This window comes from Enhydra lutris, unplaced genomic scaffold (assembly GCF_002288905.1).
Source record: "Enhydra lutris kenyoni isolate GAN:26980312 unplaced genomic scaffold, ASM228890v2 scaffoldscaffold9, whole genome shotgun sequence".
Lineage (NCBI taxonomy): Eukaryota > Metazoa > Chordata > Mammalia > Carnivora > Mustelidae > Enhydra > Enhydra lutris.
Window position 1 is genome coordinate 19,993,273 of NW_019154093.1, and position 19,153 is coordinate 20,012,425.

Here is a 19,153-nt window from a genome sequence, read left to right on the forward strand (position 1 = left end):
ACTGGGCATAAGAACACTGAGCCCATGTTCTGATTGACTCAGAACTCCATCTGGCAGCTGGGATGTAAAGACCAAGAAAGTTTAAGGGCAGGAGGAAGAACTGCCAAAGGACATTGCTATTTCTGCGATAGCTGAAGTTACTCAATAACTTCTCCTCTTGTGATAGTAAGTTACTTGACGTTTTTCTTGGAACCTAACTTTATGCAAAGTCACTTTAATGTGCTTGTAAGAAAAAGCCCAAAACTGTTTTGGCCCCTGGTTCTGGAACTCAGTAGACCAGAATGACATCAGTAAACAATGACAATTAGCTGAGGCCTTTCCTGGCAATGGGGACCTACAGGATAGGATTTCATGAGACTGAACTAGGAGAATCTCTCAAGACAGGGTTGAAAAAGGGTGTGTAAACTTCATACACATTCAAGAAGCATTTAATAAGTTTTAAGAAATCAGTTTCGGAGTAAAGTTTATATCACTGGGATACAGAAGTGAAGCTGACAGGGCAGAACAATATGATGAAGTCAAACCCAAATCAGATGGAACAGGTTAACCATGAAAGTAAATTCAGAATCCCGTCTCTCCAACTCCTACCAACACTCTTGCTGCTGTTCCTGAGTATGGCTTGGGTTTAGAGTTATAGCTTCTGCATGGAAGCTAAGGTCTACCTGGAAAGAGAAGAGTTGGTGCCCTAGGGCGTCTGTAGCATTGGAAATGACTGTCTTTGGTGCCACCAGGTTAGAAAGGTAGGTGTAGACCCCGCCCCCCCCTCGCCCCCGCCAAAAAAAAAAAGGAGGATAGGAGTGGAGCTGGAGAGGAAGTGCACAGGTTGAACTCCCTCATATTTGGTCTCTTTTCCTTTCAGCCTCCTTGGGAGACTCTGGAGCCAGAGGAGGCCTGACCCTAAGCAGATGTAGCACTATCTTTTAGGAACACATCTCTAATGAGAGAGTGTTCAGGGAGGTCCCTGGTTGGAGCACCAGAGAAAAGACACAAGAGGAATTTTCCTGGCGAACATGCACTTCCAGGCAGAGGGAAAATGACCAGCCACATCTTAGGCTTCAGTCAGTGTCTTCTGAGAACCCCTTGAACTGGGCCAGGGGAAAAACCCAGCACTTAGACTGTACTTTGGACAAATACAAAATGTCAAAATCAGAATCCCAAACCCTGGGAGAGAGACTACAGTAAACATAAAAACAGATATGGAGAAACATTCCAGGACTAAAAAGAAATCATTGGCTGTGAAGGCATAACAGTACTTCCATGAACTAAACTTCAAACCCTGGATCCACAGATTAACAAAAATCCACATTTACTAAATCATTCCCAAATTATTACATGTATCTTCAGGAAACACGTGTCTTCTGAGCTGAGCCCCCAAGTCTGTTCTCTTAAATATAAGAGGACAGAATTTTCAGCCATAGGGTGAGATCTCTTTCATTTGAAATGGGAATCTAGTATCTAATACTGAAATGTTAAAAGAATGAAACAGTGGATAAGGTTTTACAGCAGGGCTCAGAGTCCATGGGCTGGCTGATCCGATTTTGGTGATAGACCAGGTACTTAAAATACCAAGTAACAAGGTCCCAATACAAGATGGAGCAGAGGGAGAGAAAAGCAGGAGAGAATTATGTTCGGTGTATGCTGGTGGACCAGCAATCTGGGAGCTGGTATCCATGAGGTTCTAACTACCCAAATGCAAACCTAACAGCAGCTTCTTGCAGCTGGACCGGTTACCAAAGTCCTGGTACTGGTCCTTTTCACACTATCTCAGCATTCATATAATGTGCTTCAGCAGTTTTCCATGGTTCACTGGAACAGCAGATAACTTTTAGGTGGAACCTGGAGACCCAAGGCAGCTGCAATAAATAAATATCTTGCATATATGTCAAGTGCAGTCCTCAAACACAACCTTAAATTTTAGTAAAGAAGTCAGAAAGTACCAACAAAAATGATATGCTTTTTTTCCTACAACAATGTTTAATCTCCATGCTGAGAAGTCCCATTTGACTTTTTTCCCCATGCCTTTTAAAATTAGGTGACAAAGTAGAAATCCAGTCATGAAAATAAAAAGGCAGAGGTGCGTGAGCCCTGGCTCAATGAGACATATCAAATACATAGCATCCTGGTGTCACAGGGCAGACAGAACTGTCCTAGACAGTGTGGGGAAACGAAGGGCACTGGAGAGGTAAAAATTCTACTTCGTGGACACTCACACTTGAACAGTGCATTAGTCATTGAACAAGGGTGAGGTGGAGGGGATAAAGGAGAGCTGCAGAGTTGTAATTCTCTATGAGGGTTGGGAACATATACTCGTGGATGGGAAATTTTAAGTAGCTATGTTTATTATTACTTTTTTCCAGCAATCTTGCAAGAGGCAGAAGTGTGACATTGAGTTGAGTGAGACGAGCGTGTAGGTGGGTTGGCAAGTAGCCCTTCTCTTGACGCCGGCCTCTGACTTGTCAAGGAATGGCTGGTTCCACTGCTGGGCCACGTTTACTCTTTTGCTTCAAGGAAAAGGGTTTCTTGAGGGAACAACTTTACCTCCAATAATGATTTATTTGGGTCGAGCTGGGTTACCTAAAAAGAAAGAAAACATATTTAAAAGATTGGAACAAGCGCTCTCTTCTCCACATGGCTTTCAGGTCCTACCTGTGCATACTGATTCTCAGCCTGCTATTCAGTGGCCTGAGCATTTCCAAATTTATTATTTGATGCTCACAATAAACCTGTGACATAGGTGGTGCTACTTCCATCTTAGAACCGAGGAAACCAGAGCTCAGAGAGGTCATGTCTCATAGCTTAGTGGAAGAACTAGCATGTGACCACAGGCAGGCGCAGCTTCAGGAGACTGGACCTCTTCCTGGCAGGTGGGAGGTCTGTGCCTCCTGCACAGCACAGCTTGGCCCACAGAACAGGTGCACTTTAGGAAAGGGTACTGGCTAAACAACTGATTAGCATTCTTGGGGATCTCTGCTTGGTTAACTCCTGAAAGCATGGAGGAACTTTTCTGCTTGGTCAGAAAAGAACTAAGTCTTTGGGGCTGATCTTCTGGCTAAGCTTTCCCATAGTAAACCGGACAATGTCTACTCTACCATGCCCAAAGACGGATACCCTCCACTGAGGAGAGTCTCCCTGGGAAGGCGTATCACAGTCTCCTTCTTGGTTGGGTGGGGGGATATTTAGTTTGAAAAAATGAGTCAATGCTATAATAAGACTTCAAATTTTGGAAATAAAAACATTATTATTTAATCATATGAACTCTTTGTAGAGAGTAAAGCTAGGCAAAATCTTGGCTCAGTTGGGAAATGCTAGTCATGTAGGAATCCTAAAGTAGCTTTATGACCTCCTAGGCCAGGGGCGGGGATGGAGGATTTATGAATCTGAGAGTGAGAGAGAGAAAGAAACAAAGTTTTCATATTTATCAGAAGGGAGTATGAATTTTAAAAAGTTGAGAAATACTAGTTTAGTGGAAGTGACAGTGAGCTTTGGAACCGGAAAGATTCCAGTTTAAATCACAGCTGTGTTGGCTATTAGCTTTGTGGCTTTGGAGTTAATATCAACCATGCAGGACTGATGTGAGGATTAAATGAGAAAAAATACATAATTAGCACAGTGTTCAGCACAGAGCACATGTATAATGATGGCTACCATGTATGTGAATAACTAAGGATGGACAGACATACAGATAAATGTACAGGTCTGAGGGTATGTGATGGGAGGCTGGGAAGTCCGCTATGTGAGATATAGAGGCCCTGGGCCTGTGGTCCTCAGAGAATACAACATCTGAGGCTGGAGATCTTGTCCTCTGCTCAACCCAAACCACACCTAATGAGATGGCTCCGCTGTCTTCTCCTAGTCAAGGGGGATGAGGGCCCTGGGAGGCCTAGTGTCACAACCAGGCTGGAGAGCTAAAGGAGGAACACTATCTTTGACTGTATCCAGATGGAAACCTGGTATGCCCAGGAGGGTCATTAAGGAGACACATCAACCTCAAGAATCCTCTCTGCTTTTAAGGAACCCAGAGCAAAGCAGCTCTACTGGTATCTCTCGGGTTCTGGGCAGATGGGCAGGCAAGGCAGTAGGGAAGGCCCAGCCTGCTGTCTGTCTTCCAATGCACCGGAGGGGCAAGCTGCTGGCAAATGTTTACCCACTTCCCCAATTAACATACAATATTACGCTGTCTCTTGTCAACTGAGCCTCTGCTTCATACTCGTTGGTATTTTCTGCTCAGCTGCTTCCGCTATTGTTCTTAATTAACATGCCAGAGCTCTTCCGGCATCTTGTACTTTGTTATTTGTGGTTTGTAAATATGATGTTTGTAGAGAGAAACCATGATCACTGTAGTGCCAGAGCCTATGCATACCAGCAGAAATGCTATAGAGAAAAACAGGCTGGGAGACTGGAGCCTCAGGCCCAAACCGAACCCTGCCTAAGCTGTCAACACACCAGGTTGGAGGTTTAGGAAACTGTGTCCCAGGCAAGTTAAGTGATTTTTCTCTGTTACTTTGGGAGAGATAGCTGGGACATGAAAAGGAGGAAACTGAAGTTTCTTGAACACCTATTACATGCCAGGGACTTCATGTTATTTCATTTAATTCCTGTAACAACCATGCAAGGCAGGTAGAGATGGCAAAATTGAGGCTCAAAGTGGCTGCCATTTGTTTTAAGTCCACGTGGTTAGTAAGGGGGATATCTATACAGTATAATGTTTAAAAAGACTGAAGCAAACTTAAATTCAAATCCCTGTTTTCACTTTAGTACCTATAGACCTTGAAGTTCTACAACCAGAAAGCATAGGTTTTTTCATCTCTACAATAAGAATACATCAGTTTAACCTTCATAGATTAGTGTGACAGTTAAACGGAGTGTTGATAAAGCTTCTGGTACAGTGCCCAAGCCAGAACATGCTCAGTCAGTGGTAGCCATTACTGACTGGAATGTTGCCTTAGAGAGGGGTCCTGGGCTCACTTCAAAGCTGGAGCTCTTTTCCCGAAGCCTCCTGGAGCACAGGCCTGCACCAGGCTGCCTTTCTTATTTCTGTCCTGCTGCCCTGCTAGCGTAATGCCTCAGTAACTAGAGACGCCCTTGGGTTTCCATGAGGCTGTGCTCAACTACTTCACAGCAAACATGGTTGTTTGGGGCCTGTTCCTTCTGGTACCCCAGATCAGAAGCAATTCTTTGGAGGTCGTTTTAGACAGAAATTTCAAAATGAACAAGAACAATCTCCGCTTCCATTCTTTTTTCCCTGGCATGGACAAAAAGGCTGTAGGGGAACCGAGGGGGATGAAGTTCTCCCCTGCAAGAAAGGTGGCCATGCTGTGGAATCATCCTGCAGTGCTCTGGGTCCCATTCAAGGGGGAACTGAGAAGTGGTGGTGGTGGCTGCCACTACAGGGAAAGGGGTATCTGAAGGACTGCCAAGTAGATCAGACATGTTACGTGCAGTACCAGCTGGCAGGGCTGGGACTAGTGAGGTAAAATCACAGGGACACAGAATTCAGCTGGCCAGAAAGAACTCTTAAAGCTGCAGGTATGCCACTGTGCTACTTTCTTCTTCCTCCTTCTGTTCTGTTTCCTTCTTGTTCTTCCTAACCATTATCATAGCAGCAACTATCATTTATTGAGTACATACCATGTAGCTGGAACCATGCTAAGTACTTTATATATAGTAGTCTAGTCCTCAAAAAAGCCAAATGAAGTAGGTATGATTACTGCCATTTTACAGTTGAAGATACCATGGGTTATCATATCAAGGTGCAGACAGAATAAGATTTCACACTCAAGTCTGACTCCAGAGCACATGCTAAACAGAATTGCTTCTGGCTAACATGTCGGTGGGCTGCCTTGTGGCAATGGAGAAGGAGGGATGGGTGGGGACAGTGAGCGCATTCTTTCTTGTCCCTAGAAGCATTCAAATAAGGGCATATTTGAGAAGATCATGATGATAACAGTAATGGCTAACATATATTTGGCATTTATTTTGTACCGGGCATATGCCAAGCACTTTATGTTTATAAAATAATTTAATCTGCATAATAACCTTCTGAGGTAGATACAATTATTACTCCCATTTTACAGATGAGAAAACTGATCCATGGAACACATTAAGTAACTCGCCCAAGGTCTCAAAGCTATTCAGGACAGAGCGAGGATGTGAATCTAGTTTTGGAATCTGTATGTTGAACTGCTAGAATATTCAGCCAGGGGCATGGCTAAGAGTAGATCCACTCAGAGAAAAAAGTTGGAAGAGATGACCCTGAGGTTGTTTCTAACCAAGATTCTAAGATATAAGATCTTCATTTTAAGAATGGCAAAAGATCAAGGGTCAGGAAAAAAAAAATCCTGAAATGTTTATAAAATACGAATACAAAAACCCAATCTCAGCTTGTGTTCTGCCATTTACCTGGGACTTTACTGAATTATTGACTCTCTAAATCAACAGAGAAACCCACCCTTTGGGACTCCTTGGGAGAGGAGGAGCATTCTCAGATAAAAGACTCTGTCTATGTTAGAAAAGGAAGGTCAATCACCTTGACATTTATTCATTATATTTAGGGAACCTGAATGATGTATTTTCTTATTAAATTAATACCTTAGCAGTTTGGTTTTGTGAAACTTGTTTATGTTATCAAAAATGGGGCAAATAGAGCTATTCTTTCTGAGATCAATTTTCTCAGCAGTTTGAACTTTCATATACATCTTATTTCTATTACTTCCTTGGGCTTCAATTCCTTTTTTAAAAAAAATCTAACATTGATGCTGAGAAAAGTGTGAATCAGTGCGACAGAATCTCATCCTAGGCCATACCAAATAGAGTCCTAGAATGTTAGGGTGAGATGGTTCCTTAAATGCCAAAAGTCCAATGCCTTCATTTCACAGGCTGCTCTCCTGAGGCTCACAGAGGTCAAGTGACTTGGCCCAGGTCATACAGTTAAGAGGCAGATGTAGTACCCTACCCCAGAGTTTTTGGCTTCCATTTTGGGGTTCTTTCTAGCCACACCATTTTGCCTCTCACTTGAAAAAAAAAGCCTGAGCATAAATATACTACTGCTACTAGGCTGGGGGCTACCTGAGAGCAAGAGCTGAGTGATACTAAAAACAATAGTAGCAGCAATATATGCATAGTACTTATAGTTTACAACATATTTATATACAGTCTAATAGCATAGATATTATTATCAGTCCCTGTTATTTTACTTAATTTTGCTGAAGTAATGCTTTTATTTTAAAATTGAATAAAGGTTAAGTATGGATCTAATATTTTCACCTTCAGAAAAAAATGCTAGGTTCAACAAATGGTGCTGGAACAATTAAACACAGAATGCAAAAAAAAAAAAAAAAAAAGGATCTAGATGCAGACCTTACACCCTCTCCAAAAATTAACTCAAAATGGATTACAGACTTAAAGGTAAAACACAAAACTATAAAATTCCTAGAAGATAACATAGGACAAAACCTATATGACCTTGGGAATGGCTTTGATTTTTTAGATATAACACCAAAAGCACAATCCACAAAAGAAATAATTGATAAAGCTGGACTTCATTAAAATTAAAAACTTCTGCAAAACATACTGTCAAAAGAATGAGAAGACAAGTCATAGACAGGGGAAAAATATTTGCAAAAGACATATATGATAAAGAATGATTATCCAAAATATACAAAGAATTCTAAAACTCAACAATAAAAAAATGAACAATCCAATTGAAAAATGGGCCAAAGACCTTAAAGATACCTCATCAAAAAAGAGCTACTACAAATGGCAAATAAATATATGAAAAGATGCTCCACCACATCATATGCTATTAGGGAAATGCAAATTAAGTAACAATGAGATACCACTATATGCCTATTAGAATGGCCAACATCTAGAACACCAAAAACACCAAATGCTGGTTGAGGACGTAGAGAAATAGGAACTCTCATTAATTGCTGGTGGGAAGGCAAAATGGCACAGTACTTTGGAAGATAGTTAGTTAGGTGTTTTCTTACAAAACTAACCCTATTCTTACCATATAATCCACTAATTATACTCCTTGGTATTAACCCAAAGGAGCTGAAAACTTATGTTCACACAAAAATCTGCACACAGGTGTTTATAGCATCTTTTTTCATAATTGCCCAAAACTTGGAAGCATCCAAGATGCCTTTCAGTAGGTAAACAGATAAATAAATTGTGCATCCACACAGTGGAATATTATCCAACACCAAAAAATGAGCTATTAAGCCATGAAAAGACATGGAAGAATCTTAATGCTAAATGGAAGAAGAGAATCTGAAAAGGCTACATATTGTATGACTCCAGCTATATGACATTCTGGGAAAGGTGAAACTATGGAGACAGTAAAAAGATCACTAGTTCCAGGGGTTGGAATGGGGAGAGGGATGAGTAGGCAGAGCACAGAGGATTTTTAGGGCAGTAAAAATACTTTGTGTGATACTTTAATGATGGTTATATGTCATTATACATTTGTCCAAACCAGTAGAATGTAAACTACAAACTCTGAGTGATAATGATGTGTCAATGTAGGTTCATCAGTTGTAACATATGTACACTCTGGTGAGGGATGTTGTCAACAGGGAATGTTGATAATGGGGGAGGCTATACATGTAAAGGAGTATATGGGAACTCTCTGTACTTTCTGCTCAATTTTGCTGTGAGCCTAAAACTGCTCCAAAAATATGAAGTCTTTAAAAAACATGCTCGGCTGCATTTTTCTGAACATTCCCAAGGCATTTTTAACAGCTTATGAGGGAAATGCCCTGCAGTAGTACTTGGAAATCATACTTTGGGAATTAGCCACACTCAGTAGATTAGGAAAAGAGATCTAGAGATTGTGTTTACCTGTGATAGCATAAACAGTAGAGGTAGAACCAGAACCCAAGTCTTCTGATTAGTTCCCTAACACTTTCCATTATAACTCCCTACCTCCTTCAGTGGCCTAATGGTGTTCTTTCTCACTCCATGAATTACATCCTTAAGGTTCAGTGTGTGGAACTGGGAAGCAATAGACCACCAGTGGTTTCTCAAATGTATTTTTGCTTTTAGAGTAAAATTTGCATTTCAGAAAATTCCAGCATCTCCAAGGGGAGAAAAAGCTCTGTTCTCATATTTTCTTTATAATTTGGCTGCTCCCCTCTGGGCTATGAGCAGCACCACTTTCTAGACTGTGCAGTGTGCTGGCAGCACTGCGAATGGATGGAGCCTTGCATAGCCTGACCCCCAGGAGCAGCCCTTGGCTACACTGGTGGAAAATTTACAATCCTTTTGTAGCTCACACAGATACCAAACACTAGAATCTTACCCATACACCTTCTTCCTCCTTTTCCCTCCCACAGATATGAAGGACAAGTAGGTCCCATAACCTACAACAGACAGACAGACCACGCAGCCTCTGTAAGCACTCCCTCACCTTCCAGCTCTCAGCAAGCTCTCCCTCCTCCATAATCCTTTGTACTGATGGCTAAGGCTGTATATTACCTAATGCTGTCAGGATGTAAAGGGCCAGAATGTATAGGTTCTAGTTTTGGCTCCAGTGGTGCAACTTTGGATAAATCACTTTTCTTCTCTATGCTTTAATTTTTGCATTTTTAAAAATGTGGGGGTTAATGATTCAATCAGATCAACTGGACTGCTGTTGGGCTTTGGAAATAGAAACTCTTGGGTTCAAATTCGAGCTCTTGGCCATGTCAGTAAGATGCTTAGAACTCCAGCTTCCTTCTCTGCTGGATGAAAGGGTTGTTGTATGGATTAAAACAGCCAACACGGAGCCCACACATGGCAACTATTATGATTCAATGTCTTATTTGTGTCAGTAGATGTCATTTGTGTGGTGTGAGCTCCCCAATGACCTAGGGAGAGAGACTTGGGTTGGATTCCATTGCTAAAACCTCCTAACTCTCTGATGGCTGTGGATAAGTTACTTAATTCCTGGTTCATTGTCTATTTATAATATTGAGACATTTTTGCTAACCAGAGTTGTGAAGATTTAATAAGATGAAGCTTATAATCATGAAGCATTTCATACTCATGCTTCCACATGGAGGGACTCTGGGATGCTCTCCCCATCTCTCACACACAGTGAGATGAAGACCTATCTGTTTGGTGAACGTGGGTGAAGCATCTAAGCTCAGCCCCTTCCTTTCCCTTTTCTGGAGTCAAACCTGCTTCTCCAGTTTTAGACCAAGGACTTTGTGGCCAAGTCTGTCTAATTTAGGGGCAAAGAATCTATCAGTAAGCCCCCTAGCTGCAGATTCCAAACCACAATCTCTGATCAACTTTCTCAGTAACAAATGTGGTATTTGTACTCCCCCTGAGTCCTTCGTCTGTCTTTCAGTTGGTCTTATGTCTTTCAATTAGTTTTGAACAAGTTAAGTGAAGGGGTATTATTTAAATGACACTTAAAACCCTAAATATCCCCACAGCACTAAACAAGCACTTAACAATTATGATTTCATATAACTTGATGTAAGAGCCACAACTCTCTTTTCTCAAAGTCTATTCAGCCTTGATTAGAAGATGAGAATCACCTAGTCAGGGCATTATTCAATTCTAAATACATTTCCCACCCATAAAGCCACAACAAAGCTTGTTCTTAAAGACATGCTTCTTTAAACAAGTTATCTAAACACAAAATGAATGTGCTCACAAACTTCCTTCTGAAGAATGTGTACATAACAATGTATTGTTCTACAGCCCTCACACCATCTTCACATATTTTACCTAAACCCCAGAGCTATTCTAAGAGATTGGACTAATTTATTCTCATTTTAACAGATGACAACACCAAAGCTCAAACAAGGACATTACTTATGGTCATACAACTAGAAATTGGTGGAGCTCACATTTGAACCCACATCTTCTCACTTCAAATCCTGAGCTCTTTCTATCCTAGGAGGCAGCACAAAGGCTGCTTATGTAAGTTTCCAAATTACACTAAAGCTGAATATATATATATATATGTCTGCTTTTGCTTCTGTTCAAAATTAGCATTTGCTTTGAGCATGGGAGAACTAATTTTTTTTTAAATGATTATTTATTTTGGGGAGAGAGAGAATGAGAGCAGGAGGTGAGGGACAGAGGGAAAGAGAGAGAAAATCTCAAGCAGACTCCCCGTTGAGTCTGCTGAGTGGGGAGCCCACGGCCCTGAGATCATGACCTAGCTGAAATCAAGAGGAGGATGCTTAACCAACTGCACCACCCAGGCTCCCACAACTAATATTTTTGGTATGCTAGGAGTAATCCATTCTGTTAATCACTGAATTAAAAAATCCATATTCAAAACCAAGTTTAAAAAATAATAATTAATGTCATCACTACCAAAAAGTTATCATTTATTTGGCATTTTATAAGTGCCACATGCTCTACTAGTTGTTCTACATGTTATCTAATTAAATTGTCATAACAATCCTATGAGATAAGTATTCCTATTATTCCCATTTTATAGATGAATTCTCTAAGGTCAAAAGTGGTTAAGGGATTTGCCCAGGATCACACAGAAAAGATAAGGCTAGAATTTACACTCAGGTTTATGAACTTCCAGACAATATCTGATGCATCCCTCTTCACTGCCTCTTAACCTCTGATCCTACTTCTAAACAGAGAACAGCTAATGTTCCCTTGAGCATAAAAAAATGCATCATAAACATGTTCCTATTGTGGTATGGACTTTGTTGTTCTCCAGAGGAACACAGGCTATATTTTGTTACTGTCAACTTGGTCCTAATAGCTAATTGTCCATAGTCTTTAAATACCTCCTGATGAGGTGGGAATCCCTGAAGAGGCCAATTATACCCACAAAGTATCAGGGGGAGAACTTAAGAACTGATCTGCTAGTCATAAGCTGGTCAGGGTGTGAAAAGGCATTGGTAACTATAAAGTCCTTTGCAAACGTAAGGGATTCTTCCTCCTCTTCCTCCTCAAGCACAGCAATGCCGGTTTTAGCTCCTAGCAACTTCTCCTCTATATTTGCTATAGTGGTAATGCAACCCCAAAAGGAACTGTCAATCTGGAAGGGTCCCACTATGTGACTACTCTATAGCTTATTTCCATCCCAGCTTCCTGTATAGTTTCTGGACCAGTATGTCTCCTTGGATCACAGGAAAGAAGGAAGTAGCACTTGGGCAAGAGTGTCTAGAAAACAATGACAGATGCTCCTCTTTTCATAACTGTGGTAGAGTAACTGGTATGCTACAGAGTGAGGCTGGGTGGCCTTCCGCAGTCGCGAAGAATAGGGTCCTACTTTTTTTTTTTTTTTTTTTTTTTTAAGATGAGAAGAAGGGAGAAGGAAAGAAAAGATAAAGGAACAAAGGGAGAGATGACTAAAGTGACAAAGGGATAAAAATTATATCTTGTAGATTGCCCTATCTGTTGTTTTCTCACATTATAATAATGGTGACAGTTCACCATTTTCTGGGAGCTTACTACGTGCTAATTCTTCTAAGCGGTTCACAAGCACTACACAACACTGTGAGGAAGGTGCTATTACCTCCACTTTAAAAATGAGAAATAGAAGCTCAGAGAGATTATATAACCTGCTTAAGACTGCACAGGCAGGAAGTGGCAGAGCAAGGATCTGAAACTAGGTCTGGCTCCAAAGTCTGTGGTTCATAACCACACCAGATAATATTAGTATTGTAGTCATACACTGGACTACTCTAAGTTTCTCACTTAGAAGGACCATCCTCTTCATGTAACTGAAGCACATTATCTCCCCCAAACAGTGTATTACTATGTCAAGCATTTGGACAAATTTCTAGCTCCTCGATTATCAAAAACCCTGTGATTGTTAGAACTGAAGGGATTTTTATTATTTATTTAATTTATTTTTTAAATTTTTATTTATTTGGGAGAGAGAGAGCAAGCACATGGAGGGAGAGGGGGAGGGAGAAGCAGACTCCCCCCACTAAGTGGGGAGCCAATGTAGGGCTCAATCTCAGGACCCTGAGATCATGACCTGAGTCGAAGGCAGACGCTTAACCGAATGAGCCACCCAAGCATCCCTGGGGGGGATTTTCAAAGGTTATCTCTGTAATAGATGGGACAGAAAAATTCAGTGAGGGAAAAGAACTTACCATAGATTACTTAGCACTCATGGCAGATATGGGACCAATTCTAGATTCTTTATTCCCAGCCTATGCCTTTAGATAGTCTTTTTAATGAGGACACCAACTCTAAGTATTACTACTGTCAAAATGGCCTCAAACATGGCATACTATCAGGCAGACCCTGAATACCAAATGAAAGATGTGACCCTTTCCTTGCATTGGTATTCTTCATAGTGGCTTTGGTCACTACACTATTAAACAACAGTGTTAGAAGGGAAAAGCCCAGAGAGAACAGAGAGGCTTCTATCAAGATGGGTAGCATGGGGGGGGCGCCTGGGTGGTTCAGTGGGTTAAGCCGCTGCCTTCGGCTCAGGTCATGATCCCAGGTCCTGGGTTCAAGCCCCACATCGGGCTTTCTGCTCAGCGGGGAGCCTGCTTCCTCCTCTCTCTCTGCCTGCCTCTCTGCCTACTTGTGATTTCTCTCTGTCAAATAAATAAATAAAATCTTAAAAAAAAAAAAAAAAAGATGGGTAGCATGGGGGTGGGAAGGAAGGCCTCTTTAGCTAGAAACAGAAGATCCAAGGGTGCAGAGTAAATATAAAAGGCAGAAAACGAGTAAAAGAATAGCATTAAAAAAATGAAAACAGGCATGTGTCTTCATTCTGGGAAGACAGTTCCCAAGATTAGTCCCTCTTGGGCTCTGGAAGACATGATTTCAAGTAAATAAAAGAAGTCCTACTTTATAGAATGGTTCACAAACTCACTGTCCCTGAAAGCTTAATAAATGTGGGGTACAGGCAAATTCATGAATGAGGATTCTATGCTGTGGCAAGAGAAATCTATGCAGATTAGCCCCAGTGGTGTGCCAGGATGCCAGCCTCCTCATCCCTTAGGGCAACTCGGATCCTCAGGGCTGGGTTGCCTCTAACCCTGAGCAGCTTAGTGTGGTTACTCCAATGAAGCACACAAACATTTTCAATGTGTGCAGTGATTTGTAAAAGGCTGGAATTATTGGTCTGAGGGACATGCCTCACTTTCAAGGGCTGATATCATGGAAGGCAGCCAGGTCCTTGTATAAACAGTTCCTGGGATGCCTCTAATAAAAGACTGGTCTATAATGCTAACATTGTGTTTGGAGAGAAACCCATTAACTAGTCAGGTTCAGAACTGTTACCTCAGCGTAAAAACCTTCTGAAAAACCCTAATTATTGTTTGCCCGAAAGTTTTACCACTAGGCCTTTAAGTGCTAATTAGGGAGGCAGTAAGAAAAAGCACTGGTGGGTTTTGAATTCTAGTTCTGCCTGTATGCTCTTGAGCAAGTCATTTAACCTTCAGAAGACCCAAATTTCTCATCTGCAACCTGGTGACATCACCCAGCAACAAACAGGTTCTAATGAACCATCTCCCTCTTTCCTCCTGGGTCTCTTTCACACAGTTGAACAAAATGTCCGATTCTGCCTCTCTCCTACTTAAAATTCTACATGATTCCTTACTACAACAGGATAGTCCCCTTTTGCTTTGGCCTCATTTTCCCAATTTGTAAATGGATGGTGTTTCTGGCAAGGCTTATCCATAATGGAAGACATGGCTGGAAAGACAAGTCTGGAGATAGATCATGAAGGGCTTGAATGTCTTATTAGGTTTAGTTTAAGCTTTCAAAAAAACCTTTTCTTCCTGGCTTCAGAGGGATCTGGAGTGGCATGCTTGGCGTGCTCTTCAGGCAGAGTGGCTAGGGGGAAAGTGAGCATTTTGAATGCATTTTAGTACTCAAGCAGAGCCACATGAGCGGGTGTGTGCGTAACGCTGCACGCAAACGCCGCTCAAGAGCTAGAGCTTTGAACAGGAGTTAAAAGAGTTGAGTCCCTAACGACATACAAAAGACTTGCCGGTGTGATTTATTCTGATGTATTTACTTATCCAATTACCAAAACAGCAGGAGATCATTAAATTTTCTAGTTACCAGATGCAGCACGTTCAATATCTTAAATGTTACCAAGGCTCTCTCTGAGCTATTTTGATATTACATTTCATCTGCCCAAAAGCTTATGAAACTGGAAGGCAAGAATCATGAACAGAAGAGGTGTTTTCTTTGAAGGTTGGTCCAGGAGGCACCTGTACAATACCAAACTTACATCAGAAACTCCGAGACTCTCTCCTGGACTTAAGGAAAAGTACCATGATGAGAATTTGGGAGAGAAGATGTTAAGGAAGTACTCGAAGGTGGCTTGGGATATGCATTTTACCTAGCCAGAATTTCTTCATGCTCATTTCCTGTCATTTCAGTTCTCATGTCCACAGAAGGTCAGGGCTCAGAGTAGAGGAGGAGAGAAGGGAACAAGCAGCCTTTGAGAGACTGCAAACCTGGCCCCTAACTCTAGCACACAGCTTCTACTGTGACCTTGGGCAAGTCACTTTTCCTCCTCTCAGTTTCCTTCTGTTAAATAAAGATGTTGCATCTGATGCACCACTTAGATACCTGCTAGGGGCGTCTACACAGCTTGTCTTCCACTGCGCTGTACATGAATGCCTCCTGCATGACACTGAGAAACTTAAACACAGGAACTGTGCATTTCCTCTATTTCCAGCTTCCAGCAAAGAACCTGGTGCATTATATGCTCTCAATAAATACTTGCTGAATAAATGATTAAACCAGAGATGTACAACAAGGAACACTGAAAAATACAGAGCAAGCCTCTATTTTTTTTTTTTTAAAGATTTTTTATTTATTTATTTGACAGAGAGATCACAAGCAGGCAGAGAGGCAGGCAGAGAGAGAGGAGGAAGCAGGCTCCCCTAGAGAGCAGAGAGCCCGATGCGGGGCTTGATCCCAGGACCCTGGGATCATGACCTGAGCCGAAGGCAGTGGCTTAACCCACTGAGCCACCCAGGCGCCCCAGAGCAAGCCTCTATTAACATTTGTAAAGTTAGGCAGTAAAATAGATGTTTATTCTATTTTCTTTTGGAAAAAAAAAAAAAACCAAAAAACCAAAAACATCAAATAAGTGACATTTGGGCCTAAATGTTTTGAAAGGATGGTGGTGGCTTGGCCCTAACACCCTTTCTCTAAATACTATCCCCTCACAGACCTTATGCTCTAGCCAATTACAGCAGTTTGTTATTCCCCAAATATGTCTGGTGCTTCTCCTCTCAGAACTTTTGCTTATGTTGTTTCCTCTACTGGACTGTCCCTCCTCCCTAGTTCCATCTGTTGAAACTTATATGTCCTTCAAGGCTCATCTCAAATGCTACCTCATCTACAAATCCAGGCCTAAGTGATGGAGCCTAAATTAATCCCATTCTTTGGTTCCTTGTAACAGAGTTAATCCTAAGTGGCATCTTCTCCCATTCACTGGGCTGTGGGTTCCTGGAACACAGGGACCATATATGTTTATTGTGGTCTCTCCCTTGTGCCTATTCTATACATGCTCTGCCTGTGGTCAGTCTACATTTGCTGCAGTAATACCTCTGTTTCACCTTAGGCTCCTCAGACAAGGTGGTTGCCAACGTCTATTGGCAGACTTACGATCAGCATTTGATATGTAGATACTGGCAAGCTGACCTTGTCCTTTGCTAAACCAGCACTACTGTACTGTACTTGTACTTGACCAGGCAAGGCTACCCATTACTGGATGATCTAGTTCAAAGGATCAGCTACAGTCTCACACTGGGAGTTATTTGTCTATTGTGCCTCTCAGGTTTGTCTATGAGTCTGTATCTCCAGGTAGGTTGAAATCAGAGGGCACAATATTAGGTCTCTCTGGCTATCCATCCCCAGGGCCTAGTGTATTGCTGGAAACAGTGTGAATTCAACAAGTGTTTGTTGAAGGACTGACCTACTGAATGACTGAATATGGGTTACCCACTCCTCTCTGGAGTGTGCACTAATCAAAAGAAAGGGAGTCAAGAAGAGCTGTATTCCCAGGCCCCTTCTCCCTAGCCTTATTCCAACAGCAGGCAGAACTTGTTAGTAATACCATTAATAGGTCACCCTAGTAGGTCCCCTGGCTCTGGACTCTGGTCCTTGCTTCAGTCAGTCCTGCCGCACAGACATAGAGACTGACAGTAAGTTTGCATCAGTTGCCTTTTCAGAAGAGACAGATTTTTCCCTGTCTATTTAAACTGCTGTTGGAATTGGCTAATTAGAAAGATTTAAAAAATCTTAATACTCTAAACAGAGAAAACTGGTTCTGAATTATTAAGCAACATTTTCAATGCATCTGAATAACCTTAAGTGACTTAGCTGCCACCTGATCCTAAGCTCTGGCTCAGATAAATAAATGTGAAATATTGTCAAAGCCCCAGCTTACAGGAGCCTCAGCTACAGTAAATAAAAGCTTAAATCCTCATAAACTGCCTGGGACAGAGACATTCTCATATAAAAGGAGAGAAGATGATCTTAAATAAAGCCAGTACGACCAGAAACCTAGTGGTTTAGCTCTAGTTTTCAGAACACTGCTGTCAACAAGGCAGGTATTATCTATACGCAGGTCATTTCATCATAGAGTCACATAGTATCAGGGCTGAAAGAAGATTAAGAAACACTTATTTTAATCTCTTCATATTTCAGATGAAGAAACTAAGACCCAGAGAAGTATGTGCTTTGCTTGAAATCACACAACAAATGGTTGAAAGAACTGAAATTCTGCTCCAGATGCTTGGCTCCTAGGTTAGTTCCCTTCCTAGTCTATCACACTCTTCTGAGACTGTCCTACTAGAGATGTCAAAAGGAGAGACTGGCAACTGGCTGTTAACAAAAACACCTGAAAATTTTAACCAAATGGGTGACTACTAGAGTTTAAATTCCATAAATTCCATGGTTTCCCCCAAGACTTTGGAGTTCTCTTCCATGACTATGCAGGGGGAGGGGGCTGGGAGAAATATGGAGGTAGGGGGAGAGACATGGAGGGAAACCAGGAATAAGTGAGGGTGAATGTACTATACTATGGTCCTTCTCTTGCCTCTGCTCAAGCCACAAGGATAGCATGAGTTTCTACCTGGTGAGATGGAAAATAGTAAAGAAAAAAACCAAATAAAAACAGTGGATGCACGAATGGGTAGGAATACTTTATTTCTTTTCTTTTATTTATTAAACAAATATTTCCTGAGTGTTTACTACAATGTTGGAATCTGCACTAGGCATTGGGACAAACAGTGAGCAAGGCACTACCTCTGTCTTCAAGGAATGGAGAAGCTAGGACAGGATATAGACAAGAAATCGGCCCACTGTTATTTAGACCAGTAAAGGGCTATGATAGGAAACAGGTTCACCAGGAGAGCACGAAGAAGGTAAGCACCTCAGTCCTAGGGTGTCAATTAGCTCCTTAGTTCTCCTTCCTTCTTGACTCATTCTAATATGCACAACTATTTCCTACAATCAAATTAACCATTTTTCTGACGTATACTTTTATACATAATAATTCAATATTAGTTGCCCACTACGCCAAGCACAATACTAGGCAATACTCAAATAAGTTAGACACAATCCCAAATAATTTGATGTCTATAATTCTTTTTTTTGTTTGTTTAAAAAATACACATCTTACCTTCATTTTGTGACTATGTAAACTTGGGCCAAGCATTTCTGCTTTTGGTATCTTTTGGTTTTCCTAGGCCTTGATCAAGTTCCTTTTCTTCTCTGTATCTTGGTTGTTTCATCTATAAAATAGGGGTCTTTTCTAGTTCTCACAATCTAAAATACATGCAAGAGGAAAGCCTGTTCACACGGGGTGCTTATGTTAAAACCAACTAGAGGAGGGAAAGTGAAATAAATTTGGAAGTGCCAAAGGAATTTTCAGCTTTGGGATTCAGCCAGACATTAAACCTGCAGCTTTGAGGTTCTGCAGCTAGGTAAAGAGCAGGGTGTGGTCAGGGTGCAGTAGGCTGGGGCTGGGGCTGGGGCTGGGGCTGGGGCTGGAGCTGGAGCTGGCATTGCAGTGAGGCCCGGGGGGGATTTGGCATGTTGATGCAAGTGCTAATGCACTCTGGAACTCCAGCACTGGCTTTGAAAATTACAAGGAGTGTCTAGAAAAGGTTAATCTTCACATATACACGTTTGCAGTTGTTTGTATTTACAATGGGGTTATTATACAGACTTGAAGTGAGTGAAGCAT

General features: G+C 41.5%; 1 protein-coding gene across 3 annotated transcripts in view; it reads right to left on the bottom strand.

The window, feature by feature from the left end:
• Positions 1-1,022: 1,022 nt before the first annotated feature.
• The window catches only part of LOC111142863 (Fas associated factor 1), a 468,894-nt gene continuing 450,763 nt past the window's right edge, over positions 1,023-19,153 (bottom strand). For all 3 annotated transcript variants that reach the window (XM_022496233.1, XM_022496232.1, XM_022496235.1), the window contains one exon: positions 1,023-2,574. In XM_022496233.1, coding sequence (XP_022351941.1) covers positions 2,491-2,574 — 84 coding nt within the window. In that variant the 3' untranslated portion in view covers positions 1,023-2,490. The remainder of the gene's footprint in view (positions 2,575-19,153) is intronic.